Source organism: Rousettus aegyptiacus, unplaced genomic scaffold (assembly GCF_014176215.1).
Source record: "Rousettus aegyptiacus isolate mRouAeg1 unplaced genomic scaffold, mRouAeg1.p scaffold_m13_p_2, whole genome shotgun sequence".
Classification (NCBI taxonomy): domain Eukaryota; kingdom Metazoa; phylum Chordata; class Mammalia; order Chiroptera; family Pteropodidae; genus Rousettus; species Rousettus aegyptiacus.
The window spans coordinates 22109288-22134584 of NW_023416295.1; the positions used below are offsets into that span (position 1 = coordinate 22109288).

Here is a 25297-nt window from a genome sequence, read left to right on the forward strand (position 1 = left end):
GGGGCCAGGCAGGTGATGTAAATGAACGAAGGTGGTGGATGTAAGCCTAGGGGGTATGGCGGGCGCCTTGAGGAACTGGAGGGCAGATTCCCCGTAAAGTGGGAAGTCACTGGTCAGCAAGAACCAATCAGTGCCTTGCAGGAATGCGGGCCCAGTGCCAAGACATCATCCTGTTTTTCACATAAGCCAAAATTGTAGGTATTCACAAATCTCAGCTTTTAAATGGCTGCAACTTATTCAAATATTTTTTAAACTGGGCAAACCAACAGTAAGTAAGCAGTTTGCAGTCTCTGAATTAATTTGTTTAGCTCTCTCATCTAGACCGTGGGACTATTATATAAATACTTTTTTAAAAATAATAAAAGCTATACTCTTTGAACCCTTACTTTGTGCTAGACAATGCTTGAAGTGATTTATGCATAAATCCGTTTTTTCCCTCACATCAACCCTGTGGTGAAAGTACCTCATAACTCCATTTTATAAATAAGAAGCGAGGCACGGAAAAGAACAGACGAGATGATGCACGTTAACGTGCTTACGACACCACCCTGTGCTACAGGAACGTGAGACGGTGCTGCAGTTATAAATGCGGAAGACTCCGAAGCATTTCTGAAGAGCTGGGAGTCTAGATGTGTTTCCACTGCTGCAGAACAAACCACTTCAAAACACAGTGAATTAAAACAATTTTTTGGCATCTCTTGTGGTTTTAGGAGTCGATGCATTCATCCGGGAGTTCTTATTGGGGTCGATCAGGGAGTGTAGTCGAATGGCTTCTGAGGCTGGAGTCGTGGAAAGACTTCTTCACTTGTGGGTTAGGCACCGGGAAGGCTACCATAGCTGGGCATCTGTTGGGCATCTGTTTCACCACCTCTCTGTTGGGCTGGCTTGGGCTTCCTCACTGCATGGTGGCCTCAGGGTAGTTGGACATAAATGGTGCCTGCAGGCTCCAAGAGAAGCTTCCAAGAGACAAAAAGTGAAAGCGGTATCTACGAAGGCCTTGGCACTGAAACTGCCACGGTCACTTCCCCCGGATTCTGTTGATCAGGGCCATCACAGACTCTGCCCTGACTGAAGGGAGGTGACATGGACTTTGATGAAAGGCATGACAAAGAATGAGTAGCCATCTGTCAGAGGAAAAACAATGTCTGCTTCGGGCATATATTGTTTGTTTTAAATCTGTTTTTTGTCCAATATGAGAATCTTCACACAAACCCACGCCCTTCCCCCATCCCCTTGAAACTTCTTTTCTGTGTTCCACATTTTATTCAAATTACAAATGTTTACCTGCAGCACTGCTAGGCAGATCGAGGTTAGGCTCTGCAGGGCAGAATTAAAGATGAATCAGACCTGGGGCTTGCCCTCGAGTTGCTCACTCTCTAGTAGTGAGAAAAGAGAGAGAGAACGAACAGTCACATTAGGGAGAAAGAGACATAAGAGGCACAGACAAAGTGCTCTGGAAATTTAGAGAAGAGATTACTTACAGCTACACACTTAATCACATACTGCCTCGCAAAATCTCTTGTATTGTCGTCTTGCCTGGTTATTAAGTCCTAGATTGTTGAACAGCAGCAAATCAGTCATGCTGAATAATTCATGGCTCTGCTCCTTCCCCTGCATCCAGATCAGCAGCTCCCCAGAGGCGGGGCTGGAGAAGGGGCCAATATCTATAGACTTAAGAATACCACTTCGGCAGAAGACAACGTCAGTGAAATGTTATCTGAATAAAGCCTATAAAGGCTCATAAATATAGACCTTTATTAGCTTACTAATATGTCTTCAGTTCAGTAAACAAAATAAGAAATTCGAAGATTGCTTTTCTCCATTGCTACCCTACCCCCCACTCCCATAAAAGGAAATGTCTTTCTATTGGTGTCTCTTGCTTCCAATTACTGACATCTCAGTTGGGTGTGTTCTTCCACCATCAGATGAAATGCCAAACAAAGGTGATTGACTGTAAGAGTAAAGCACACCTTGGGGATGGCTCTAGAAAGAACTTTTACATACACTAATCTCAGATTTATTCATGGAAAGTTCCTTTAGTTGTGTGCCATCAGACTGTCGCCTTTTGGCATTAGTTCCAAGTCTTTCTGAAAAACGTATTATGTTTTCTTTTTTTGTTGCTTATTTTCAAAAGACAGATGGTTAGGAAATATCTTCTTCACTCTTATAATTATTTCCCCCAGTTTTTCTCCATTAAACAGCAATTACCCTCATGCATAATATTTGCAAGTAGTTATTTTCTAGCTCCTGAAGATAATAATCACAGTGAAGGCATTCATCTTATGTACTTCATGGTTTTTCTCAGCATGAAACTTCCATTGAATAGAATTTGTAGCACAGTAACTAACCCAGATACTTAAACATGCTTGATAGTTATTTTTTTTAAGTGGATCAGATTTTCAGATGAAATATTTATCTGTTTTACAAAGGGTAGTTTTCCTGGATTCTATCAAAAAGTACCTTCAAAGAAAATTAGATAAGTACTATTATACGTCAAATATTTTCCAAGGGAGATGTGAAATGAGAAAAGTTTTTTCTTCTTGCTTAAATTATCTCACATTTACACTGTGTTAGGCATTTTACAAAAATATGCAAATTATCTACTTTTTGGAGAAAATGCCTTCTGGATTTATTTCTGGATGCTAGGAATATTAAAAAACAATTTAATTCCCATTATACAACCCCCGCCACTTTAAATAGATTTAACAAACATAAATTAAGTTATAGCAAAGTAGCAGAAAACAAGCAGTAGTGATATCTTTAGAGAAATTATAACTTATCTAAAATGGGGAGCAGTAAATGAAATATCTAAGGACAAAAATTAGAGCTTTGATGATTCGTAAATTGTAATATGAAAGATGATTTTAATAAGCAACATTATTTTACCAAAGATCATTCATGATTAGTTTTGAAGAAATTATTCTGGGCTTTTGGCATTCAGCGCTGTCCACATTTCACAACTAATTCCAAAAGCCAGTGACATTAAGAACTATGTTATTTTGTTGAGTCAAAATATGAACTGTGCCAAGAATGTGGTATGCCTGACAGAGTCCCGCACTTAAAAGTACCCTATCTGACCCCCAGCACCTGAATTTCAGGGTGGCCTTGTCTTTCTCACCCTCTTATTGTGACACACTCATTCTCCAGAAGTCACATGTTAGTGGCATTTGTACAAAGGAAAGCATTCATTGCAGTGGTTTCTCTCAAATGTGGAGATTCAAAAAGGTTTCACCCAGGATGCATTTCTGGAGAATGATATCATTGCTGGGAAATTCCATTGAATGGAGATAAAAAAAAGATAAATAGAAAGTTACTAAATTTTGAGAGATATTCTCAGAATCAAGACTCTCTCTAATTGGCTTTAAGAGAATTGCAACTTTGAAAATGAATGACAGTATTGAAGGAATCAATGCTACTGTTTTTTAAAAAAGGAAAAAAAAGGAAAAGGAAGAAAAAAAAGAGAAAGAGACAAAGGGAGGGAGGGAGGTGCAGAGGACCCTGTCCCAGAGTCCTACAGAGTAACAACCAAGCAGCTGATGTGAATTCCTGACAGTGAGTCCTCTTGAATCAATGATCTCTCTGGGCCGTATTAACAACATGCCAAGCTTGAGAATGACCAGAATTGCACAGGGGAACCGTGTCCACAGTTGCGCACCTCAGGAATGATGAGCCACGTCTGCATTCCTATGTGCTGTCACATCTCCTTCCTGTTTCTCTCTGAGCTTGTTGCACCCTCATCCACCCAGGCCTGGACCATCTCAGGCCCTCCATTTGGTCTCACCAGGCTCCAGTCTGTTCCACTGCCAATCCATGAAATACTTTCCCCAGAGGCTGCTGTATAAAACTCAGGTGTGGCTATGTCCCTCCCAGCTTTAAACTACCCACCACCTTCAAGAGACTCTTCCCAGTTCTTTATTTCTTTTCTTTTATTGTGGTAAAAAAAGAAAAAGAAAAAGAAAAAAAGAAAGAAAAAAAAGAAAAAGAAAAAACCATAACATGAAATTCACCATCTTAGCCATCTTTAAGTATACCGTACATTAGTGTTAACTATGTGCACATTGTGCAACAAACAGCTCTCTAAAACTTTTTCATCTTGCAAAACTGAAACTCTACAGCTGTTAAACAACAACTCTCCGTTTCCCCCTCCTCCAGTCCCTGGCAACCAGCATTCTACTTTCTGTTTCTATGAATGCGATAACTTCAAATACCTCATACAAGTGGAATCATGCAGTATATCTGCTCTCTTGTGACTGTCTTATTTCACTTAGCATAATGTCCTCAAGATTCATCCAAGTTGTGGCATGTGACGGGATTTCCTTCCTTTTTAAGGTTGAATAATATTCCATTGTATGTATTTACCACATTTACCACATCAATGGGTATTTGGCCTGCTTCCACCTCTTGGCTATGATGAATAATGCTGCTATGAGCATAAGTCTACAAATATCTCTTTTGGAGATCCTGTTTTCAATTATTTTGGATGAATATCAAGAAGTGGGAATGCTGGATCATACGGAAATTCTATTTTTAATTTTTTGAGAAATTGCCTTACAGTTTTCCATAGTGGCTGCACTATTCTCTATTCCTACCACAAGTGCACGAGGATTTTAAGTTTTCTACAGCCTCACCGATACATCAGCAGCAGCAGCAGCAGCAGCAGCAGCAGCAGCAGCAGCATTTCATAATGGCCATCTCCTGGTGATTACTGAAATCAAGCACCTTTACATGTTCGTTGGCCATCTATATATCTTCTTTGGAGAAATGTCTATCCAAGTCTGCTGTTTGTTTCTTAATCAGGTGTTTTGTTTTTCTGTTGTCAAGTTGCTGTTCCTAATTCTTAAATGCGGCCTACACCCTTCGTGATCTGGTGGTAACTCTCATTTCCCTCCTCCCCTTACCTCACACACTTCTCGTTAGCAAGCTCAGCTCTGTGAGCTTCCCTAATGAAGGAGCCACGCTATTAGATCTCCATGTGTTTTTTTTTTCTTGATGGGGTGCACCCTTCCCAACCCCAAACACATCGTGAGGGCTAGAGCAAAATCTACTTCTGAAAGAAAGATGTCAGGAAGAAAAATTACTTGAAGGAATCACCTTTGGAAAGCCTTCTCTCCCCATGTCCCGTTCTCCCTCTTCTGGCTATCAATATACCCTGTGTGCAGAGCTGATCACGTGGGTTTGTGATTTTTATTATCTGCCTGCCCCATAAGACTATAAGCTCCTTAATGTCAGAGTTGATATCTTATTTAATATTTGAACTCCGATGCCAAGCACCAAGACTGTCATATAATCTGTACCGTTAAATATTTTCTGAAGGAAGTGGGGGGGGGGAGGAGGAAGAAAGTTTGGGGAGCAGGTGAGCAGGCAGGCACGAAGGAGCAACATCCAACCAGGCTTCTCCTCCGCGATGCTCCAACTTCAGCTGTGCTGCCCGGTTTTTTCCACACAGGACTAGAGAACCCTGAAGACCTGGCCGCACATGCTACTGTGCTCAGGTCCCACCTGAACCTCTGTCTCAACTTCCCAAAGCTGACACAGCTTAGTCCTCGCAAAAGTCACCCCCTACTTCCAGCTGCAGGGCTCAAAATGGGAGTTTAGACACAGGGACTACAAACCGAAGGTCCAGTGCAACCAAGCAAATACATTCATCAAATCTTGGATTATTGAGAAAACTGTCATTTATGAAGCATTATACCATGCCAGCCAACATGTGAAGGCTTTCAGATTTGTTATCACATTTCAACCTCTATTCAATCCTTTGAGAAAAGTATTATTACCTCCACTTTTCAAATGAGGAAAACGAGACCCAGTAAAGGAATTAATTAAGTTTTTCTTTTAATGCTAAGGCCATGCTCTCAGTATTATGCCATGATATCACAAGGTCAGAGTCTTTTTAGACATATGGTAGATGAAGTCCATTGTTTTGATAATTATTTATTAGATTATCAGCTATATGGTTCATAGACTTAGAGTCTTTTAGACCTGGGAGTTACCTTAGAGAACATCTAGTCTATCCTCTTAATTTATAAGTGAGGAAGCTGACAACTTGAAATAATTTGCATACTGTACGATGAATAGAATGATATAATAATGCTTTGTAGAGATTTTTTCTATTTTATTTTTAAGTTTTTTTTTTCTGCATATAAAAGCAGTGCAAGATCAGTGTTGAGTCTACACCCATACCACCCTGAAGCTAAGCAAGGTCAGGCCTGGTTAGTACTTGGATGGGAGTCTTCCACCTAGGAAGACTAGGTGCTGTAGGCGTTATTAAAAAAAAAGATCAGTGTTGAAAAATTAAAAGTTAAATAAATTATGAAATTAAAAATAATTCTCAGATTTCAATAATGCTAAACACTTATGGATAGACATGGTTTTAGACTTAGTTTATTTGTACCTTATTTTAGGCCTTAGAGAACAGTTCTATTTATTAGATGAATCGTTATATACGTGTATATAAACACATACTTTCACATATAATTAGTTGATATTATAGTCTTTATAAAATATTATCTTCTCACTGAATATTACTAATATTTTGTTATTTATTAAAATTTTTAATAAATATTCTTAAATTGTGGAAAGGATTTTCACCATAATCATAAAAGTAATACTTTCTCACTGGGGAAAAATTTTTTAAAAATTATAATTCTAAAGTAAAAAATATCAATTATCCTATCACCAAGAGATAACACATTAACATTTTGGTTTTTTGGGGGGAGGGAGAGTGTCTTTTTGCTTTGTTTGTGTATGTGTGTATATTCAAGACAAATGAAACAGATATTTTAAACCTTTGATACGTTTTGCCAGATTGCTTTTTAGGAAGTTTGTTTTAATTTAAATGAACAGCATCACTGAATGAGAATGTTCATCTCACAATATTCTCACCAACTTTAATTATTATATTTAAAATTTTTGCTAATTTTGTAGTGGGAAGAGGGTCATGAATGTGAACTTGTAAAAATATTGATTATTGTGAAAATTATTGCTTATAGTTCTCATTTTATGAAGCAGATAAGATTAAGTAGATAATATTAAGAGCCTTTCATAACTAAAATCTAGTTTACATCATGCCTACTTAGACTATTTTAAACCCAGGTAACAATGGCTTGAAAACAATTTTGCAAAACTGGATTACATTAAATTAAACCTAAGAAATAAGAAAGTACTATAAAAGGCAGGTCAAAGAGCCTCAAGTAAAACTTCTGTAAAAGAGAGAAGGCAGCATCTCTCCATAACCTATTTATTTATTGTCTCTTTCTTTCCCATCTTGTTTCCAAGAGGGGAGTCAACTAATACATGGCTGTATCAGCACAATGGGAACAGTCAGACCCTACTCGCAATCAGAATTTCTTAAATGTCCCACCTGGGGATCTTTTAACGCTACCTCCCATTTGGATGGATATTCATCAAAGTCACAATTCACAGAACACTAGAGTTAGAAACTTAAACACCTTCAGAAAAAAGTTTCATTTCTAGTCCAGTTACCACCTTCCTAAGGCTCCACAATACTATTGTTCGTGCCCTTCCTGTCCCTTTGTACCTGGATTGTTTTAAACAAATATTTATGTCTGTTAAATTTCTGGTATGAAATACATGCCGTTATTGGCCCTAATATTGTGACCACGCTGTCTATTGAAGGAGAAAGGAACTCCTATTTGTGGAATGTGCAGAGTCCACAGCCCTGGGAAGGTCCTTTGCCCTTCTTGAGGAAAGGCATTGTAGGTTTGTGATGTCAATGTGTGCATCTGCCCCACCCTGCCCCCCCATTCCCTCACTCCCTCCCCCACCTCCCCATCCCGCTCTTCCTGGCGTCTCTAGATAACTATGTGAGATAAACCTGGAGAAGGATTGAGAGTGAAGTGGAAACGTTTGGATTGTATTTCGTAAATATCAAGATGCATGGGAGCAAAGGCAAAAATTTGGAATCTATTACAGCATGTGAATGCAATATGATGCCGTCATTATTGTTACCATCTGAAAAATGAAATCCCTTCATACCGAATGTGTTTTGTTACTTGTCAGCGATTAAAGCTATCATTGTTCCGAGGCCTTTGTGTTAGGAATGCATGATAATCACGATAATGGAGGCACGGAATTCAAACTCTTTCTCCCAGACATTCAAGGACTTACATAACAGTGACCTAAACCATCTTTAAAGGTTGATCCTCCCCTGTGCAAAGCTTTGTTACAGGAAAACTAGTTACTCAACACTCCCTCTCCACTTCTGTGCTTTGTTAGTGCCCTCACTCCATCAGGAATGCCCCTCTTACCAACCCTGTCTGGCAGTTCTGTCAGTCCAGTATCATCTCAAATGCCACCTCCTCCAACACATTTCTCCCTTGTGAACTTTTTTCCTCTGACAAAGGTTTCTTGAAGGTAGAAACTACATCTTACACATTATGAATCACAGATGCCTCTAGCTTTCCCCACTCCTTTCTGAGTGTAAAGTTGTTGCAAGGAAGTGCTATCCCACCAAGGGACTACGTTGACCAATGTATTGCACATCCTGGTATGCCCAAGTAACTTGTTCTTACTGGTTGAATGTAAGTGAAAGCGACAGGTGTTGCTTCTGGTCTTCTGGGCATTTCAACAAGCAGGTATGCCTTCCTCACTCTTACACCTCTTGGGCAGCTTGAGGCAGAAGATTCTGCCAAGCAGAAGAGTACAGCAGGAACTCAAGACAGAAGGAGACTGAATCCCTGGATCACCAGGTGGAAGAAAGTTGTCTGCTAACCTGGAACAGCATCACTGAGCTGGTAAGTAAGTGAGAAATGAACTCTCATTGGGTTTGAAGCCACTGAAATTTGGTGTCTTCTTTCTTAGAGTTAGAGCCATTTCCCTGACTAATACAGGTGGATATCCTTTTAATAATTGGCTCTTTCCATTTCATATAGCAGGAGCTCAAAAAGAATTTGTCAAACTAAATTGGAAGTTCAAAGACAGACACAAAGAAGTATAAATTAGGTTACACTGTTGGAACACAGTCTGAGATATCTGATGACACCAAAATGCTCTTCCAACCCAATTTTCTTAAAAAATATCCCCTCCCCACCCCAAGTAATTTGTTTTACATGATAAGTACTTACACTTTGAAATCAGTTGTCGCTCCATTCTTGCCAAAGAGAAAATAAGATGTTTTGAGAACTGACGGTCATTCTGGGTGAATGTGGGTGCCAAGTTTTCTTCTCGTTATATGAGACAGATGGCATAAGTGTGACAAATGACAACGAGATGAAAGATATTCCTCTTTGTCAGATAATTGGGTCAGATTTCCAAATAAGACATAAGTAGGGGATAGAGAGCCTTGGCCAATAGCACTTTCATTCACATTCCAATTAGACTTTCATTGCAAAATGATGATATTATTGCTGGTATTATTTCTTAGGTTGAGCTGAGTCATACAAAAGGGAGCTATTTATTAGCTCTGCTCAAACGACAAGAGAAAACAAGATTGGGTCATTAGCCCTTCAAATCAACTTTAGTGTCATTCAGTATGATTGGACATTGCATTAGAAACCAGAGTATAAAGCATGAAGAGTAAGAGGAAAGTGATAAGGTAACCAGAAATTTGGCATAGGGCTTTTCTTGGAATTGCTCTTTAACCTCCTCTCACCCATTTTATTTCTCCTCCACCTCAGTAAGTAAGCATTCCCATGGAGACCTACCCCTGTCTCTGTTCATGGACATTTTCTTATGATTTATCTTTATGCCTAGATTGTTTGATGTACCTGGCTGGCCTACTGTACCATCAAAACACAATTTTTTTCCCATTATGATTTTTTTCATAAAAACATGAATGAACATACATACATTTTTTGGATAATTTTTTGCAAATAAATATATATATTTGTTCCTAAAACAAAAAGCTGAACTCATACTTTCTGATAGCAAATGGATTAACTATGATTTAGACCCACTTTGGGGGGGATTAATAGTGGCTCAAATCTTGCATTATTTTTTGGTTAAATTTATCCAGAAGTATTTTACTCTTTCCGATGCTATTATAAATAAAAGTTTTCAAAGTTTCATTTTGCATTGTTCATTGCTAGTGTATATAGAACTACAACTTGTTTTTGTATATTGACCTTTGTATTCTGCAATCTTACTGAACTTATTAGTTCTAATAGGGATGAGAGAGAGAGAGAAAGAGGGAGGGAGGGAGGAAAAGAGAGAGAGAGAAAGAGAGTCCTTAAAGTTCTCTATCTACAAGATCATGTCATCTGCAAATATAGTTTTACATTTTCCTTTTAAATCTGGATGGCTTTTCTTTTTTCTTGCCTTGACTGGAACCTCTAGTACAATATAAAACAGAAGTGGTGAAAGTAGACATCCTTGTTCTACTTTAAAGGAGAAAGCATTTAGTCTTTGACCACCGAGTATGATATTACCTGCAGGTTTTTCACAGATGTCCTTCATCAGGCAAAGAAGTTTTCTTCTATCCTAGTTTGTTGGGATTGTTGTTTTAACCACATATTTTGTCATATACTTTTTCTGTATGTATTGAGAGGATCATGCTTTTGCCCTTTATTCTATTAACATGGCATATTACATTGATCTATTTTTGGACATGAAACCAACCCTGCATTCTTGGGATAAATCCCACTTGGTCATGGTGCACGATGCTCATTTCTATACCAAGATGTTGTCTTAGAAGGTAGAAGTTGGGAGCCTTTGATAGAGCTGTCCCAAGTATGTGGTGTAAATGGCCATTTTTTCCATATTCCTAGTACTCAGCATGGTCAAGGGTGACATCTTTAAGTCAGTTCAGTTACTGTCTAGTGTCCTTTTACGTAGCCCAAAGAACTCCATTTAGTATTTTTCATAGGGTGGGTCTAGTAGTAACAAATTATCTTGGGTTTTGTTTATATTAATTTATTTGAATTTCCTCTCCATTTTTGAAGGCTAGTTTGTTGGGTGAACAATTCTGTTTTGTTTCAACATTTTGAATAATGCATCTCACTAACTACTGCTCTACATAGTTTCTGATGAGATGTCGGTTGTTAATTTCACCAGTGATCACTTGTACCTGATGTATCATTTTTTTCTTGTTGTTTTCAAGATTTCTCTTCTCATGTTTGGCTTTAGACCATCTGATATGGTATATTTCAGTCTGGATCTCTTTTAAGTTGATCTCACTTGGAGTTTGTTGAGTTTTTAGGTGTGCAGATTAATCTTTTCCATCAAATTTGGGAAACTTTTTGGCCATTATTTCCTCAAATATTCTTTCTTTCTCCTTGTGAGACTCCCATTATACATATGCTGATTTTCATTTTTTTATTAAAATTTTTTTGTATATGCTGTTTAGTCAACTGCTTTTTCCCACTCAGTCACCTACTGTGAATATTTTTCAGTGTCTTCCACAATACAAATTGTAATGGCTACATAGTAATTCACAGCTGCAAGAAGAAATGAATTTTAGTCATTTTGTTCATTTCTGATTTTTCCCTATTATGAATAACACTGCAATGAGTATTAATAACTTCCAGGAGGGCAGGAGCCCTATTTCATTCTATGTTGTGTTGTAGCATCTAGCACAGAGTCTGCCTCATAAAAGACACCAAAAAAATGTGTAGAGAATGAATAAATGGTTGAATAACAAGCATCTATGTATTTACACCTTAATTTACAAATTTGATTATTTCCTTTAAAAAATACCCAGAGGAGAAATTGATGGGTAGCTATATGTGTATATTTTTTAAACCCTTGGTCAGCATTTTCAAATCGCACGCAGAAAGATTTTGCCAGTTTACGCGTTCACTGGGTGCACATGGGAACGCTTGCTTCTCTACCTTGGCCAACTACTGATTTGTTTAAATCTATGTAGCTGATGTGGAACAGGGTATTATTCTCAACAAGTTTAATGCACATTTCTTGTAGGACAAGCGATGAACCTTTTAATGTCTTTTGCCATTTGATCTTTTGACAAGCAGAGCTCATCACTTTGGGAAAGAGGGCTAGTCTCTCAGACTCCTGGGGGCCACCGTCCAGGGCTGCTCAAGGAATGGAGGGCTCTTCTGTGACTGTCATAACCCATCTGCTTCTTAGGCAATCTCACAGGGTCACCCTCATTTGCAAGAAGAAAAGCAGGGAGTGGTACAACTGCACCTTGCTTCTCGCCAGGTCGCCTCTTCCTACACTATGACCCAGGCAATTCAGGCTTACCTTTTGGGGTGTAGGAATTTGAGGGCAGGCTCTCCCCGCCACCGCCTCCACTGATGTTCACCTTCCTCTAGGCAGAGAGTCTCTAAGCTTCTTTGGTTTTGCACCCATGTTGGCAAACAGTTTTCAAGTATATTTTCCCCATACATGTCTATTAACTAATGGGGTCTATGTGGGTACTAAAATATTAATGTATTAAATACATATAAACCTATCAGATGAAACTCAAACATTTAAGGGGGGAGATTATAAAGATGTACATAACTGGCAGTTCTGACATTCCAGCTTGCTGGGTGATATTTCTTTTGGGGGCTCCCACTTTGGAGCCCAGTGCTTTTGGGTATCTGTGGGAAAGTGGATTGTCTCCTGTCTGATCAGGTAAGTTGTTTACACAATTCTTAGGGAGCCAGACGTCTTCCACCACTGACCAGCGATTTCTATGGGATGCCATTGAAGGGCACGTGAAACTGCTGTTCAGTAAGCTGAAGCCGGTGCCCTCTGACGCCCATGTCCATGCATGGGCCAAGCCCGGAGAAGCGAGAGTCCTGGCATCCCTTCCCACTCTCCTTGTTCTCCTCCACTGCCTCACAATCAGTGGCTGATCTGCTTATCCAAAGACTGCCATGACATTTGAGTAAAGGAAAGCACCAGTGGGAGCCTAGGCAGGACCTCCCCTCCGCGGCTGGATTTGCTATCACAGTGAGCCAATTGGGCAAAATATTTACATGACATCACACTGTGTTAAACATGTGAGGTCTCCGTATAGAGAAATATACACTCGAAATGATGTAAAAATTCCACTGAAATAGTAAAAGAAACAAGACATAAATATAAAAGTTATGAGGGAATTGCTTTATAGTAAAATTTAACACCAAATGCATTCATGGAAATAGCTCTCCCTGAGGAAAGAAGAAAAATCCTTGAATAGATTTTAGTGAAAACTTTGAGGGGGAAATATCACCCTCAGGTGCATGCTGTATTTGAAAGGGCACGGGTTTTGGAGCCAGACATCTGGACCTGAACTAGCTTTGGACCCCACGTTTGCTGTAGGCTAGCAGTGTGACCTTTGACATTGAGATTTTGGTCCTTTAAAAGGGGATAATAATCCCCTTACCTTACAATATTATGAGAATTAAACCAGAGACTGTCCACCAGCCATTTTCCATATAGTAGTTCCTCAATAAATGTTTGTTTATTCCTTCCTCACCTTTTTTTAGGCCATGGGAATTTCTTTCATGACTGCTCCTGCCGTAACTTCAAAGTCTGCCTCTTTTTTCTTTCAGCATTCATGATTTAGAACATTCCTCCTAGAGTTGCTTTAACTACCTAAAAAAGGTCTTAAATCTGAAACTTTTATTGAAAAGCGCATGTTCTATTTGGTCATTTCTAAGTCTATAATTCAATCAGATGGGTTTAATTCCGATAAAAATTAGTGGATATATAGCCTCAGATACTTCCATAATGCAATTGGCATCAGAATTATTTTTGTCATTCACACCTGCTGAAAAAACCCGTTTTAGGAGAATGCTTCTCCTTTCGGCTCTTTCAGCTTTTCTTTGCTTTTATTTTTCTTCAGTTCTGTGAATACAGGTTTATATTTATCCCCTTTTTGATTCCCCATATGCCCCTTCTAAAAACATTTCCTATTAAGGAATATTCAATGGTTGGTCCCTTGGAGTACTACTGAGTGATATGACCCTGTGCAGCTGTGACTTAGGTTTGTCTGCCGTGGTACTCCAACAAAACCAGGAATCAACAGGCCCCTCGGAGAAAGTTCTGCCATGTAGTTCTCTTACTTTTATGGAAAACTTGCTGCTGATGACCAGAGAGGGTCAAACACGGGATCTGGGAAGGTCAATCTCACCTCCCTTCCCCATTTTCTCTACTCTGTGTGGGGTGGGTGTGGACAGCCAGAAGATGGGGAAGGTCAGGTCATGGCACCATAGACTAGAGGGTAACCAACTGCAGGGAGAGGCCAGGAGCTTCCCAGACCAGCAGGGGTCCCTGCCTCTGGACTGTGCTTCTTTAAAGGAGCTGACCACGGTCGCCTCACAGGCCTCAGGCTGCTCCTGAGCTCACAGAAGTATGAATGAAAAAGGGGCCGCATACTAACCCTGACGAGCTCAGGGGAGGCCTGCATGGCGGGCCTTACAAACTCAGGGACCGAAAGTAACGACACAGGAAGGGCTGAAAATTCCTAACTAAAAGTGAATCTTGGAGGGCAGTCATGTCTTAGGCCTGTAGCTTCCTTGACAAAAATCAATCTCTACCTTAAGTGAGCCTGTCTACGGTCTTTTTGCATCTAAGATAGCATACCTGTGAAATGTTAGACCCCTTTTCCAGACCCCTCAAGGCACAACTGCACCCATCAGAGTAAAAGACCACAGCACCCAGCACTGTGATCTTGTTCCCTGCTGTAAATGTTCATCATTAACTATCTTGTACCCACCAATGTAAAAGAAGTCTGTGTTTCTCCGTTTTGCTTTTTATCCAATCCCTGAGGTTTCCCCACCCCCTTAACCTACCACCAATGGATTTCATGTAACCCTTTATATGTCCCTTCCTTTGATTCTAATGTATAAAATAAGCTACAAAACTGCCATTCTCTGTAGCATTTTCTCAGTCCATTGAGCTTTTGCTTCCTGGCAATTTCGTCAGTTTGGCTCAAATCAACTCATAAACATTCTCTACAGGTTTGGACTTTTCTTCCCTTGGCAGAAGAAACCACTCACACTTGGCCTAAGGGATAGGCAGGGAGAGGGCAAGGGTTTTGGGGCCAGTGAGATGGGCGCTGGCATCTCCAGCCCTTTGGCATCACCTTGGACCTTGGTTTCCTCATCTCTAGAGGGGTTTACAGTACCTACTTTGCAGGGTCATACGTGCATGGCACCTTCTAGGCACTCAGTAAACCATGATTATACCTTAGCCACTGGCCCTTGGACCCTGCTGGTCACCAGTCTGGGCTCAAGCTCGTTCTCGTTTCCCTGAATTTAGCATCTCTTTCACCAGCGCGTCTTGAATTCGCTTTCAGTTGTCTTTTCAGTCTTTTCTCTTTGTTTTCAATGCTTTTCACTCCAGTTGGTTTACCCCAGTAGATGGTGAGTTCTGCTTCTTTCTTTCTAAAAACTGTTTCCATAATTTCTAAATGTTACCACATTTGCTTACCTTGAACTAAAAGCCTCTTGAAGAAAATCACCACAACCATGGTAGGGAATCCGGCATTCATTGCTTGGAATGTTTTTAGAGAAACCTTCCTTCAGCCTTCGTCAGCCCCGGTGCCTCTGAGGACCAGGTCAGTGAGGCGCTTCTTCCCCTCTCCGGGAGCTCCGTGACTGGTGACTGTCGCTGCAGGCCTCTCTGCCCTTTGACACACTTTGGAAAGGCTAAGCTCCTGACACATAGCTCAGACGCATCCTTTCTCCTTCTGGGAGAAGGCCTGCACTCCCCGCTGCTCTTCCATGCTGGAAGAATTACATGCAAGGCCCGCCTTGTTCTCAGCTTGGTTTTGCTTGAAAATGTAAGCCACGCCCTCCAATTTCTTCTCTCTTGGTAAATAAAGAAGATATTCTGCCTTCAGCTTTATTTGTTGTTTTATTCCTCAACTTGTTTAGAGGGAAAAGAGATGGAAAAGGAGATGCTATTTATTGTGGCCCTCTCAAAGACCCCAACAGTATTATCAATGAATGAAACTGGCTAGGGGTAAATATTGAGTAGAGACTGTGGCAAATTGAGGAGAGAGACTGTCCAAAGAGGAGAGAGCCAGCGCAGCCTTAGCTCATTGCTATCTTATGGGAATTTGGACCTACTTTTGACAGATATGTCAAAATTTTTGAGAAAAGCCAGAGATTTTGATTTTCATCTTGACATCTCCCTATTTTTAAAGGTTGACAACAAAATACCATGAGGGCCAAGTTGGTGTGGGACAAACAAAATACATCTATAGGCCAAGGCTCTCTGAAGGCTGTTTACCTAGACCCTCCGTGCTGCATCCTCCCTGCTCACACTGGCATGTAATTCCACTCCCATGATTCCATCAGGAACATTTACTTGACATCTCATCAGGAAAACGTGTACTCTAAATGCCCTGTGTCATTTGAGGAGGGACACAGCTGTAACTAAACAAGTTACTTGGGAACTAAAAAAGCTGGCATTTTTGTTTGTTTTATTTACTGCTCTTTTGATGATATCTTTTAGTCTGACTTACTTAAAATGGAACATGCTTTTATAGTTACACACAAATTAACATGCAGAGTGTAAAAAGGTAAATGGCTCCATCCCTTTTCTTGGAATCATCAAAGGATGAACCATCAATAGCTTCTTGCCTAAACATATAACACACCTGTGGATTTTACTGAACCCCCTAGGTTAACCAAATGAATACAAAAATTAAAAAAGCAACTACTAATTCTTCAGCATCATTGACTCTGAGGTGTCTAATAAGTGGAATTTGAACTTAAAAACTCTTACAGTGAGGTGGAAATAATTTGTGATAGTTCTGAATCACGGGATTCATTCATTCAGCAAATATTTATTCAGCAGTTCTCTGAAACTCACAGCTGCGGTTGCAAAACCCACCAGAAGAACACAAGCCTGGAAACTTCTGCCCAAGTCGCCACTTCTGTTGTGTTGTTGAATGAGAACGTGAGGCCAGACTGCACCTGCCACGCAGCTGTGAGCAAGCACGATTGCACGGGGAAAAGGAAAAAATCCAAATGTTGCTATTTATGCTGTGCAGGCCCTCAGTGCAGTCTTGGGCAGTTCTCTTGTCCTTTTCTCCAATGTCGTGAGGTCTTAGGAAAACCCTGAGAAGCTAGAGGAGACCTTAAGAGAGATGACGGTGACTACAGCGACATCAGAACACAACATATGGTTATCTTTCTGTGGCGTCAACTTGAGCTTTATGCGTTCGGCTTCCTAAATATCCTTGAGACAGTAACTCTTAGGCTGTATGTTAGTGTCCTCGCGGACAGTCAGCTCCACCCCTGGGGTCGCCTACGGTTCTGCCACTCACATAGAGGAGTTAGTAATGGAGTTTGGGTACTTGAAAGGTTGCAGTAATGGGTGTAATTTACTCTTCAAGCCACTTCCCCCTTGCTCAAGGTTGGCCTCCGGATGGTTTCACTCTTCTGCCTGGGGACTTCTGCACTTCCCTGCCTTGGAACATCTCCTTCCCCCTCTCCATTCTACCTCTCATCTTCTAAATTTCTAATCTTTCAAATGCCATTCCCTTGGAGCCATCTCTTTCCACTCCACTCAAAGGGCCTGCCCTTGTGTGTTGGTGAAGATAGGCCAGGCTACACTTTGACAGTGAACAAACTCCAGATCTCATCAGTTTAACACAACAGAAGGTTATTTCTTGCTCATATCATATCACAATCTAGTGACTCAGGGATTCAGCTCCTCCAGTTTGTCCATCTCTGAGGATGGAAGACTGTCAGGCAGGGGCATTATGGCCAGCATCCTACTGGCCAGAACCCAGGCATATGGCCCCAATTACCGGAAAGGAGGCTGAGAAAGTAACCTTCCTTTATAGCGATTATTTCAATTAATCCTCACAGCAAGCCTCTGAGGTAAATACCAGTAGCCTGCTCACTTTACAGATAGGATATTGAAGCTGAGAGAAGCTAAGTGACCTCATCCAGGCCACAAAGCTAGTGGTGAGCTAGAACTAGAACCAGTATGGCAGCCTCCAGAGCCCAACCAGAACACAAACACTGTTTTGCCTACTTTCTTGCATGTTAAAGATAACAAGACAATTGATAGTATGTCAATTATATATTTGCATCCAGTGTCAGAAACTCAGCGTTTTAAAAGTATTTTTGTTACTTGTTTCCTGATTAACAGTAGTTTGGCCAAAGAGGACAGTTTTGCTAAGAAGAATAGGTAATAGGCAAATGGTAATCAAAGTATGGTCTGCAGCTCCTGGGGGAAACCTGAGACCTCTTTAGGGAATTTATATTTTCATAATAACAAGATGTTATTTGCCTTTTTCACTTTCATTGACTCATGAATGTAGCACAGAGTTTTCCAGAGGCTCCCTACATATGCTGATGTCACTGCTGTAATGTTAACATGTAATAGAGAAATGGTTGTTGGTTTAATTTCTAATATGATATCAACAGATATCACCCACACAAAGGTTCTCTAATGTCCTCAATAATTTTATTATTATTTTTTCAATACGTGACTTTTATTGCACCTTTAAAATATCACAAATAAGTGTGAGGAACCAGCTGACATCTTGCTGTTTCTGTAGCTGGATAACTTAGACCTTATTTATCCGCCTGCTGAACTACTCCTTTTTCAGAAACATAGACGCCATCCAAGTATTTTCTGAGATCCTTGTTAACTGTTGTAGCTTGTTCAATCAAAGCAGCTGAATCTGTCATCAAGAATTAACTCTGAAAGAAACTAGACTCTGGGTGGTAATCACATAATAGAATAATAGATGTCAAATTCTAATGTACACCCCTAAATTATCTAATTGTATTAACCAATGTTACCCAAATAAACTTAAAAAAAAATAAAAAAGAATTAACTCATATTTCTGGGCTTGAGATACTGAACAAGCACCACTTGACCCCATTCGAACCCTGCAGATGTATTTTTCACCCAAGAAATTTTGGATTTCAACGAGAGCGCTATTCTCTCGAATGACGACATTGATGGGGAAGTGAGCGCACACAGACCTCGTCTTGGAACGGAAGCCAATGGAACGCCCCTCATTATGTTCTGCAGATAGTGCGAAAAGCAGCTCGCTCCTTTCTGTTCCCCCACCAGCTGTCAACTCAGAGCCTCTTCCTGTCCCTTTCGAGGACTGAGTTCTACACTGATGTGATTGCAGGGTGCCTCTGGGGCCCTTCGCAACACTGTGTGTGTCCCTTCATGTTGATATCCACATTTTCTGGAATGTCAACAGTCTGATGGCTGAGAACGGTCTTCATCCTCACAGTAGATGAGGCTGTGTCCTCAATGATGGTAATGAGTATAAAGGATCCCCAGACCAAAAAGTTTGAGAACTGCTGAGTTAGAAGTTTAAGGAATTGTGTTTTCTTATATGAAACTTTAGTGTATAGCTATCAAGAGTCTCCATCTTGAAACTATCTTTAAAAAATGCCTATGTCTCACATGGACAATGTAGTTACTGGGGGGAGGGGAGGGGAAAATAAAATTAAATAAATAAAAAATAAAACGTTAAAAATAAATTACAAATAATAAAAATGCCTATGTCTCGATTTCTTTAAAATGAGGTTATAGCACAATTATAATACTAATCTACATTATAACATTTAATAAAAGATTAATTTAAAATGTCAACCATAGTAGTTTGGATTAAAATTGAGCATTCTAAACAAAACGAGAAAACCCCACAAAAACCCAAACTAAGAGAGGTGCATTAACAGCTCATTTAAAGAAATTTCCTTAATTTTCTGTTTCTTTTCCCCTCAACTCCATTTTTTCTCAAGAACAGTAGAAAAAAAGCATCTAATTTGCTATTACCACACCATTTGATCAGTGAAGGCTTCTACTTCTAAGCAATTTACTTTGGCACATGTTAATAAACAATCACTGCAAGTGAAATTCCACGGTAACAAAACTCATCTTAACTGGATATTGTATGAACAGATAGCTCTGAACTTGGTTGATAGCTTGGCATGTTTATGGCTGCTGTCATTACGGTAAACTTCGTTTTAAATAAAATCAAGTAGCCACTGTCTTCCAGTTCACTGCAGTGGCTATACAATGTCACAATAACTTGGTGTTTATAATCCATTTTACCTTTACATAGAGGGTAAACCATGTGGGCAGAAAGTTCACTGCAATGGAATACAATGTCTATATACCTTGATATTTATAATCCTTATTACCTAATAGAAGGTTAGTTACATGGGCACAAAGCCCATTTACAAAATGACATATAAGGGCTGCCCAAATGCACAATTACATTTGATTTAAGGTTTAATAAAAATTAATTTATTTAAAGTATTCTAGCTTTTTGAAAAACTAAAATTCTAAATAATAAATTAAAAACAGTAAACTAGAACAATCAAATACTGCTATGAGTTAATAATAGGTGAGTCTTACTAAGAAATTACTATGTATAGGTATTACACATGGTCGTTGACATGTTTTTGCTCATTCACCACCGCCACCTCCCAATAGTCCAATGACATAGGCATTACTATCATTCTATTTTTACAAAAGGGAAGAAATTGATCTTTGCAGCATTTAAACTCATGCTGTGATTCAGTGGCCCATGTTCTCAGTCACTATCCTTTAAAACTGATTTTAAGCAAAGCCATAGAGGTTTTTTAAAAAAGGTATGTTTATTAAAATTTTGTTCTCATTTGTTTGTCTTTGCTGCTTTGGTTGCCAACTGCTATGTCCCGTGTTGAATTGTGTCCTCTCAAAAGACATGTTGAAGTCCTAACACCTGGTACCTGTGAATGTGACCTTACTTGGAAATAGGGTCTTTCCAAGAAGTAAAGAAGAGGTTATACTGGCTTAGGACGGGCCCTAAATCCAATGACTAGTGTCCTCATAAAGAATGGGAGAGTTGGAGACACAGAAACACAGGAATAAGACTGCCACGTGAAGACGGAGGCAGTGATTGGGATTATGTTGCCACAAGCCAAGGAATGCCAGGGCTACCGGAAGCTGGAAGAGGCAAGGAAGGATTCTTCCCTAGAATCTTCAGAGGAAAAATGACCCTACCTAAATCTTGATTTTAGATTCCTGGCCTCCAGAACTATGAGAGAATATATTTATTTTTTTTTTATAAGCCACCCAATTTGTGGTATTTTCTTACAGCAGCCCCAGGAAACTATCGCACTGACTTCATGGACTGGAGCTCCAGCTGAGCAGGACTGTGGTGTTTTAACCACCAGCATGGCTAATGCTGGGGCTTGACAGGAGGCAGGTGGAGAGCCATGGGACACTTTGAAAGAAAGATTCAGGGAGAAACAACAAAACCCTTCCACATGTTAAGTATCTTAAAGTTCAGACAAATAAGCCAAAGGATGGTAAGTCCTCTGTGGTATCCTTAGGTCTGAGGCGGACTGTCCACAGCAAGCAGTCGGGCTATGGAGGAGGTCAAGGCTGAGTGGAGGAAAAACCTGGGCTTCTTTTCAGGGTACTCACTGACCACCAGGGCCAGTCCCTTAAAGACGCTTTGGTCGCCACAGCCACCTGGGATGGTTTGAGCAGTGACTGAGCAGATTTAGAAATACGGGTACGGAAAGGCAGGAAGGTTACAAATCCGAGGAAAAAGCTGGGGCTACAGACAACAGTGAAGAACTAATAGTGAATATGCAGTAAATGCTTCCTGTATGCCAGACACTGACTGAAGCACCGAGTGAATGGGAACCACCTTTCCCCTGACATCAAGCCAGCTGGGTTGTGGCAAGATCCCCATTTTGCAGATGAGGAAAATGAGGCACAGAAATGCGGACTCATTGGTCAAGGTTCTACAGCTAAGACAACTAGGAGTGAAATCAGTCCATTGATTCCATCCCTAAATTCTGCTCCCCACAAGGGGCTAAGTGGGTATGAAGGGTCCAAAGTACACAGGGAACCCACTGGGCTGTAGGAGATGTCCCATGCACATCCCTTTTTTCATTGTCTGGGTCCAGGAGAGGCCCAGGAAAGATTGGGAGAAGCACCACAGAGAGGTAAGAGACAAAGGAGATACTGGGAGAGAAAAAAGGAAAGGGAGAGACCAACAAAGAAAAAATAAAATTGAATGTGACTATAGTTGGAGGGCTGCCACTATCTGACTTCAGACAAGTTACTATAAACCTACACTAATCCAGACAGTGTGGTATTGGTGAAAAAAGAGACAAAAGACAAGCCACAGACTGGGAGAAAATATTTGTAAAATACACACCTGATAAAGTACTGTTATCTAAAAATTTTTTAAAAATCTGAAAATTCAATAATAAGAAAGCAATGAGATTTTAGAATGGTCCAAACTGTTTGGTATATAAAATGGTGCTTAACAGGTACATGAAACAGGTAACTGAAAGGGTTCTCAACATCATTAATCATCAGAGAAATACAAATTAAAATCACAATGAGATATTACCTTGTATCTGTTAGAATGGCTATTATCAAAAAGACCCCCCAATAACATGTTGCCAAAGGTATAGAGAAAAGGGAATCCTTGTGCACTGTTGGTGGGAATGTAAATTGGTACAACTACTATGGAAAACAGTATGGGAGTTCCTCAAAAAATTAAAAATAGAACTACCATATGATCCAGCAATCCTACTTCTGGGTATATACCCAAAGGAAATTAAACCACTATCTCAAGGAGATATCTGCACCTCCATGTTCATTGAAGTATTATTCACAGTAGTCAAGACATGAAAACAACCTAAGTTCTATTGACAGATAGAATGAATGGATAAAAAAAATGTGATGTGTGTAACACACACACACACACACACACACACACAGGAATATTAGTCAGCTATAAAAAGGAGATCCTGCCATTTGTGACAACATGGATGATCTCGAGGGCATTATGCAAAGTGAAGTAAGTCAGAAAGACAAATACTGTATGATCTTACTTATATGTGGAATTTAAAACAGCAGCAGCAGCAGCAACAACAACAACAACTCCCTGAACTTGCAGAAATAGAGAACAGATTTGTGGTCACCAGAGGCAGAGGGTGGCAGGTGGGAGAAAATGAGTGTAGATGGTCAAAAGATACAAACTTCCAGGTATAAGTTCTGGGAATGTAATGTATAGAATGGTGACTCTAATTAACACTATATTGCATATCTAAGATGTGCTAAGAGATTTTAAAAGTTCTCATTGCGAGGAAAAATCATAACTATGTGAGGTGATAGATGCTAATTAAATTTACATGTGGTACATGTTTCAATATGTACATATATCAAATTATTATGTTGTACACCTTAAACTAATACAATGTTTTATATCGATTATATCTCAATAACACTGGGGAAAAAAAGATGCCCCATATCATATGTCATTAGAAAATTACAAATTAAAACAACAAGATACCACTATAGGCCTATAAGGTGGCCAAAATCTAAAACAATGACTACACCAAATGCTGATGAGGATGAACAACAGGAACTCTCATTGCTGGTGGGGATGCAAAATGGCACAGCTACTTCGGAAGGCAGTTTGGCAGTTTGTTACAAAACTAAAAATACTCTTACGGTATGATCCAGCAATTGTGTTCTTTGCTATCTACCCAAAGGAGTCAAAAACTTATGTGCACACAAAAGTATACACATGACTGTTTATAGCAGCTTTGTTCATAATAGCCAAAACTTGGAAGCAACCAAGATGTTCCTTAGTAAGTAAACGGATAAACTGTGATAGTCATCATGGAAAAGAAATGAGAGTGATAGTCATCATGGAAAAGAAATGAGCTACCAAACAATGCAAAGACGTGGAGCAAACTTAAATGCATACTACTAAGAAGCCAATCTAAAAAGGCTGGCTACATATTGTATGATTCCAACTATACAACACCCTGGAAACGGCAAAACTATGGAAAGAGTAAAAAGATCAGTGGTTGCCAGGGGTTATGGGGGAGGGAGGGATGAATAGGCAGAGCACAGAATTTTTAGGGCAGTGGAACTCTGCATGACAGCATAATGGTGGATACATGTTATTAAACATTTGTCCAAATTCGAAATGTACCAACACTAACAGTGAACCCTAAGGTAAACTACCTACAGTCTTTGGGTAATAATGATGTATCGATATAGTTCATCAGTTGTAACAAATGTACCACTCTGGTGAGGGATGTTGACAAAGAGCGAGGCTATGCATGGGTCAGGACAGGAAGTATAGGAAACCTCGGCACCTTCTAATTTTGCTGTCAAATTAAAACTGCTCTCAGAAATAAATTCTATCGCCTAAAAAATTTAAGATAAACAAATAAACATAGACTGAGCAAAGCAAAGCAAAAAAAAAAAAAAAAAAGACTTTCACTACAAGTCACTTTTTTGCCCCCAGGTCTCAGCCTTCTGTTGGATGCTTCATGAAACCTGGGGAGAAAGGCCTGGCACGCCCCCTTGCGGGATGCGACAGGTGAGTGGAGGGGTTGCTTCAGGTCTGGCCTAAGCCTCCAGCTGGTGGCCACGTGAAGGTATCACCAGAGAAGCTCTTCAAAATACCGATGCTGGGCCCCAAGGCACAACTGAGACTTTCCGGTAGCAGAGTACCGGGAGCTGAAATGCGCTCGTGTTCGTTCTAACATGCAGCCGGGGTTTGGAATCACCCCGAGACAGCGACAGCGGGGTGGGGTAAGAGGACCTGGGGGTCAGGACAAAGCAAATAAGAAAAAGAGGGTGCCGCCGTCCGCGTGGTCGCACTCTTGGGTGCTCACACTCGTGGATGCTCTCTGCAGCTGCACGCTTTCCGAGGCCCGCGGCCTGGGTGCCACGCTGTCGGCAGCTTTCACATCAAGAATGGGTGTCCCCAGGGTAGGTGCGCTTTCTGCTCGGGGAGGAGGGAGACCAGGGCCTTAGGTCTGCGTCAGGATCAGGCCGACCTCAGGCCCGCGACCCCGCGGCGCACCCCCCTCACCCTGTTTTACAATCCAGGCCCGGGCACCACGTGCGGGTTCCGCGTTTGCGCTCTAGTTAAGGGCTTTGTCACTTTCCCACTGTATTGCCACCAAAGGAGAGAGAGATGACGTCGCTTCGGACCTCACTTTGGACATGCGAGGACAAACGGGTGACCACGTATCATTTGGAGCGAACTTTCTCCTACACCCGCTAACCTGCTACCTTTAAAACTAAAGAATATGCGAGCACACAAATATAGTAAACAAAACGCACGGGCGAGGGCGAGCACATAGATAAGTGGAACCAGCACAGCGGCGTAGCCAGTGCCACGAAAGCGGCTTCACGCTCACCGGTCGCCAGCGCACCCTAAACCCTCTGCGCACCCGCCCGCTACTCCGCACCTCGCTCTGCAGCCAACGCTGCTGTCGGCTTCTGGGGCGGCTATCCGGGAAGCGGATTTGGTAGCCGGGATATCTTGGGGGATCCACTCGGGGAAGGGCCGACCCGCCCCCCTCCCCCAACGCGAAGTCCCCGCGGCACTGCGTCGGCCCGGTGCCCTCCAGCGCCGGGCGCGCACCTGCCTGCG

General features: G+C 40.8%; 1 protein-coding gene and 1 long non-coding RNA gene across 13 annotated transcripts in view; one reads left to right on the forward strand and one right to left on the reverse strand.

Annotated features, from left to right (window-relative positions):
• Positions 1-670: 670 nt before the first annotated feature.
• LOC107505172 lies at positions 671-25295 on the reverse strand. Its single transcript, XR_001595654.2, has 3 exons — positions 25113-25295; positions 1285-1376; positions 671-956 (listed from the first exon to the last, which is right to left on the reverse strand). It is a non-coding gene; the product is annotated as an uncharacterized LOC107505172 (long non-coding RNA).
• METTL21A (methyltransferase like 21A) overlaps positions 24289-25297 on the forward strand; it is a 57371-nt gene continuing 56362 nt past the window's right edge. For 5 of the 12 annotated variants that reach the window (XR_004955763.1, XR_004955764.1, XM_036237243.1 and 2 more), the window contains exon 1: positions 24289-24627. Coding sequence is in view for 10 of the 12 variants with exons in the window: in XM_036237243.1 (XP_036093136.1) it covers positions 24400-24627 (228 nt within the window). In the remaining 2 variants the exon portion in view is untranslated. The remainder of the gene's footprint in view (positions 24628-25297) is intronic. The other 7 variants (XM_016135057.2, XM_036237248.1, XM_036237247.1 and 4 more) reach the window with 4 other exon arrangements.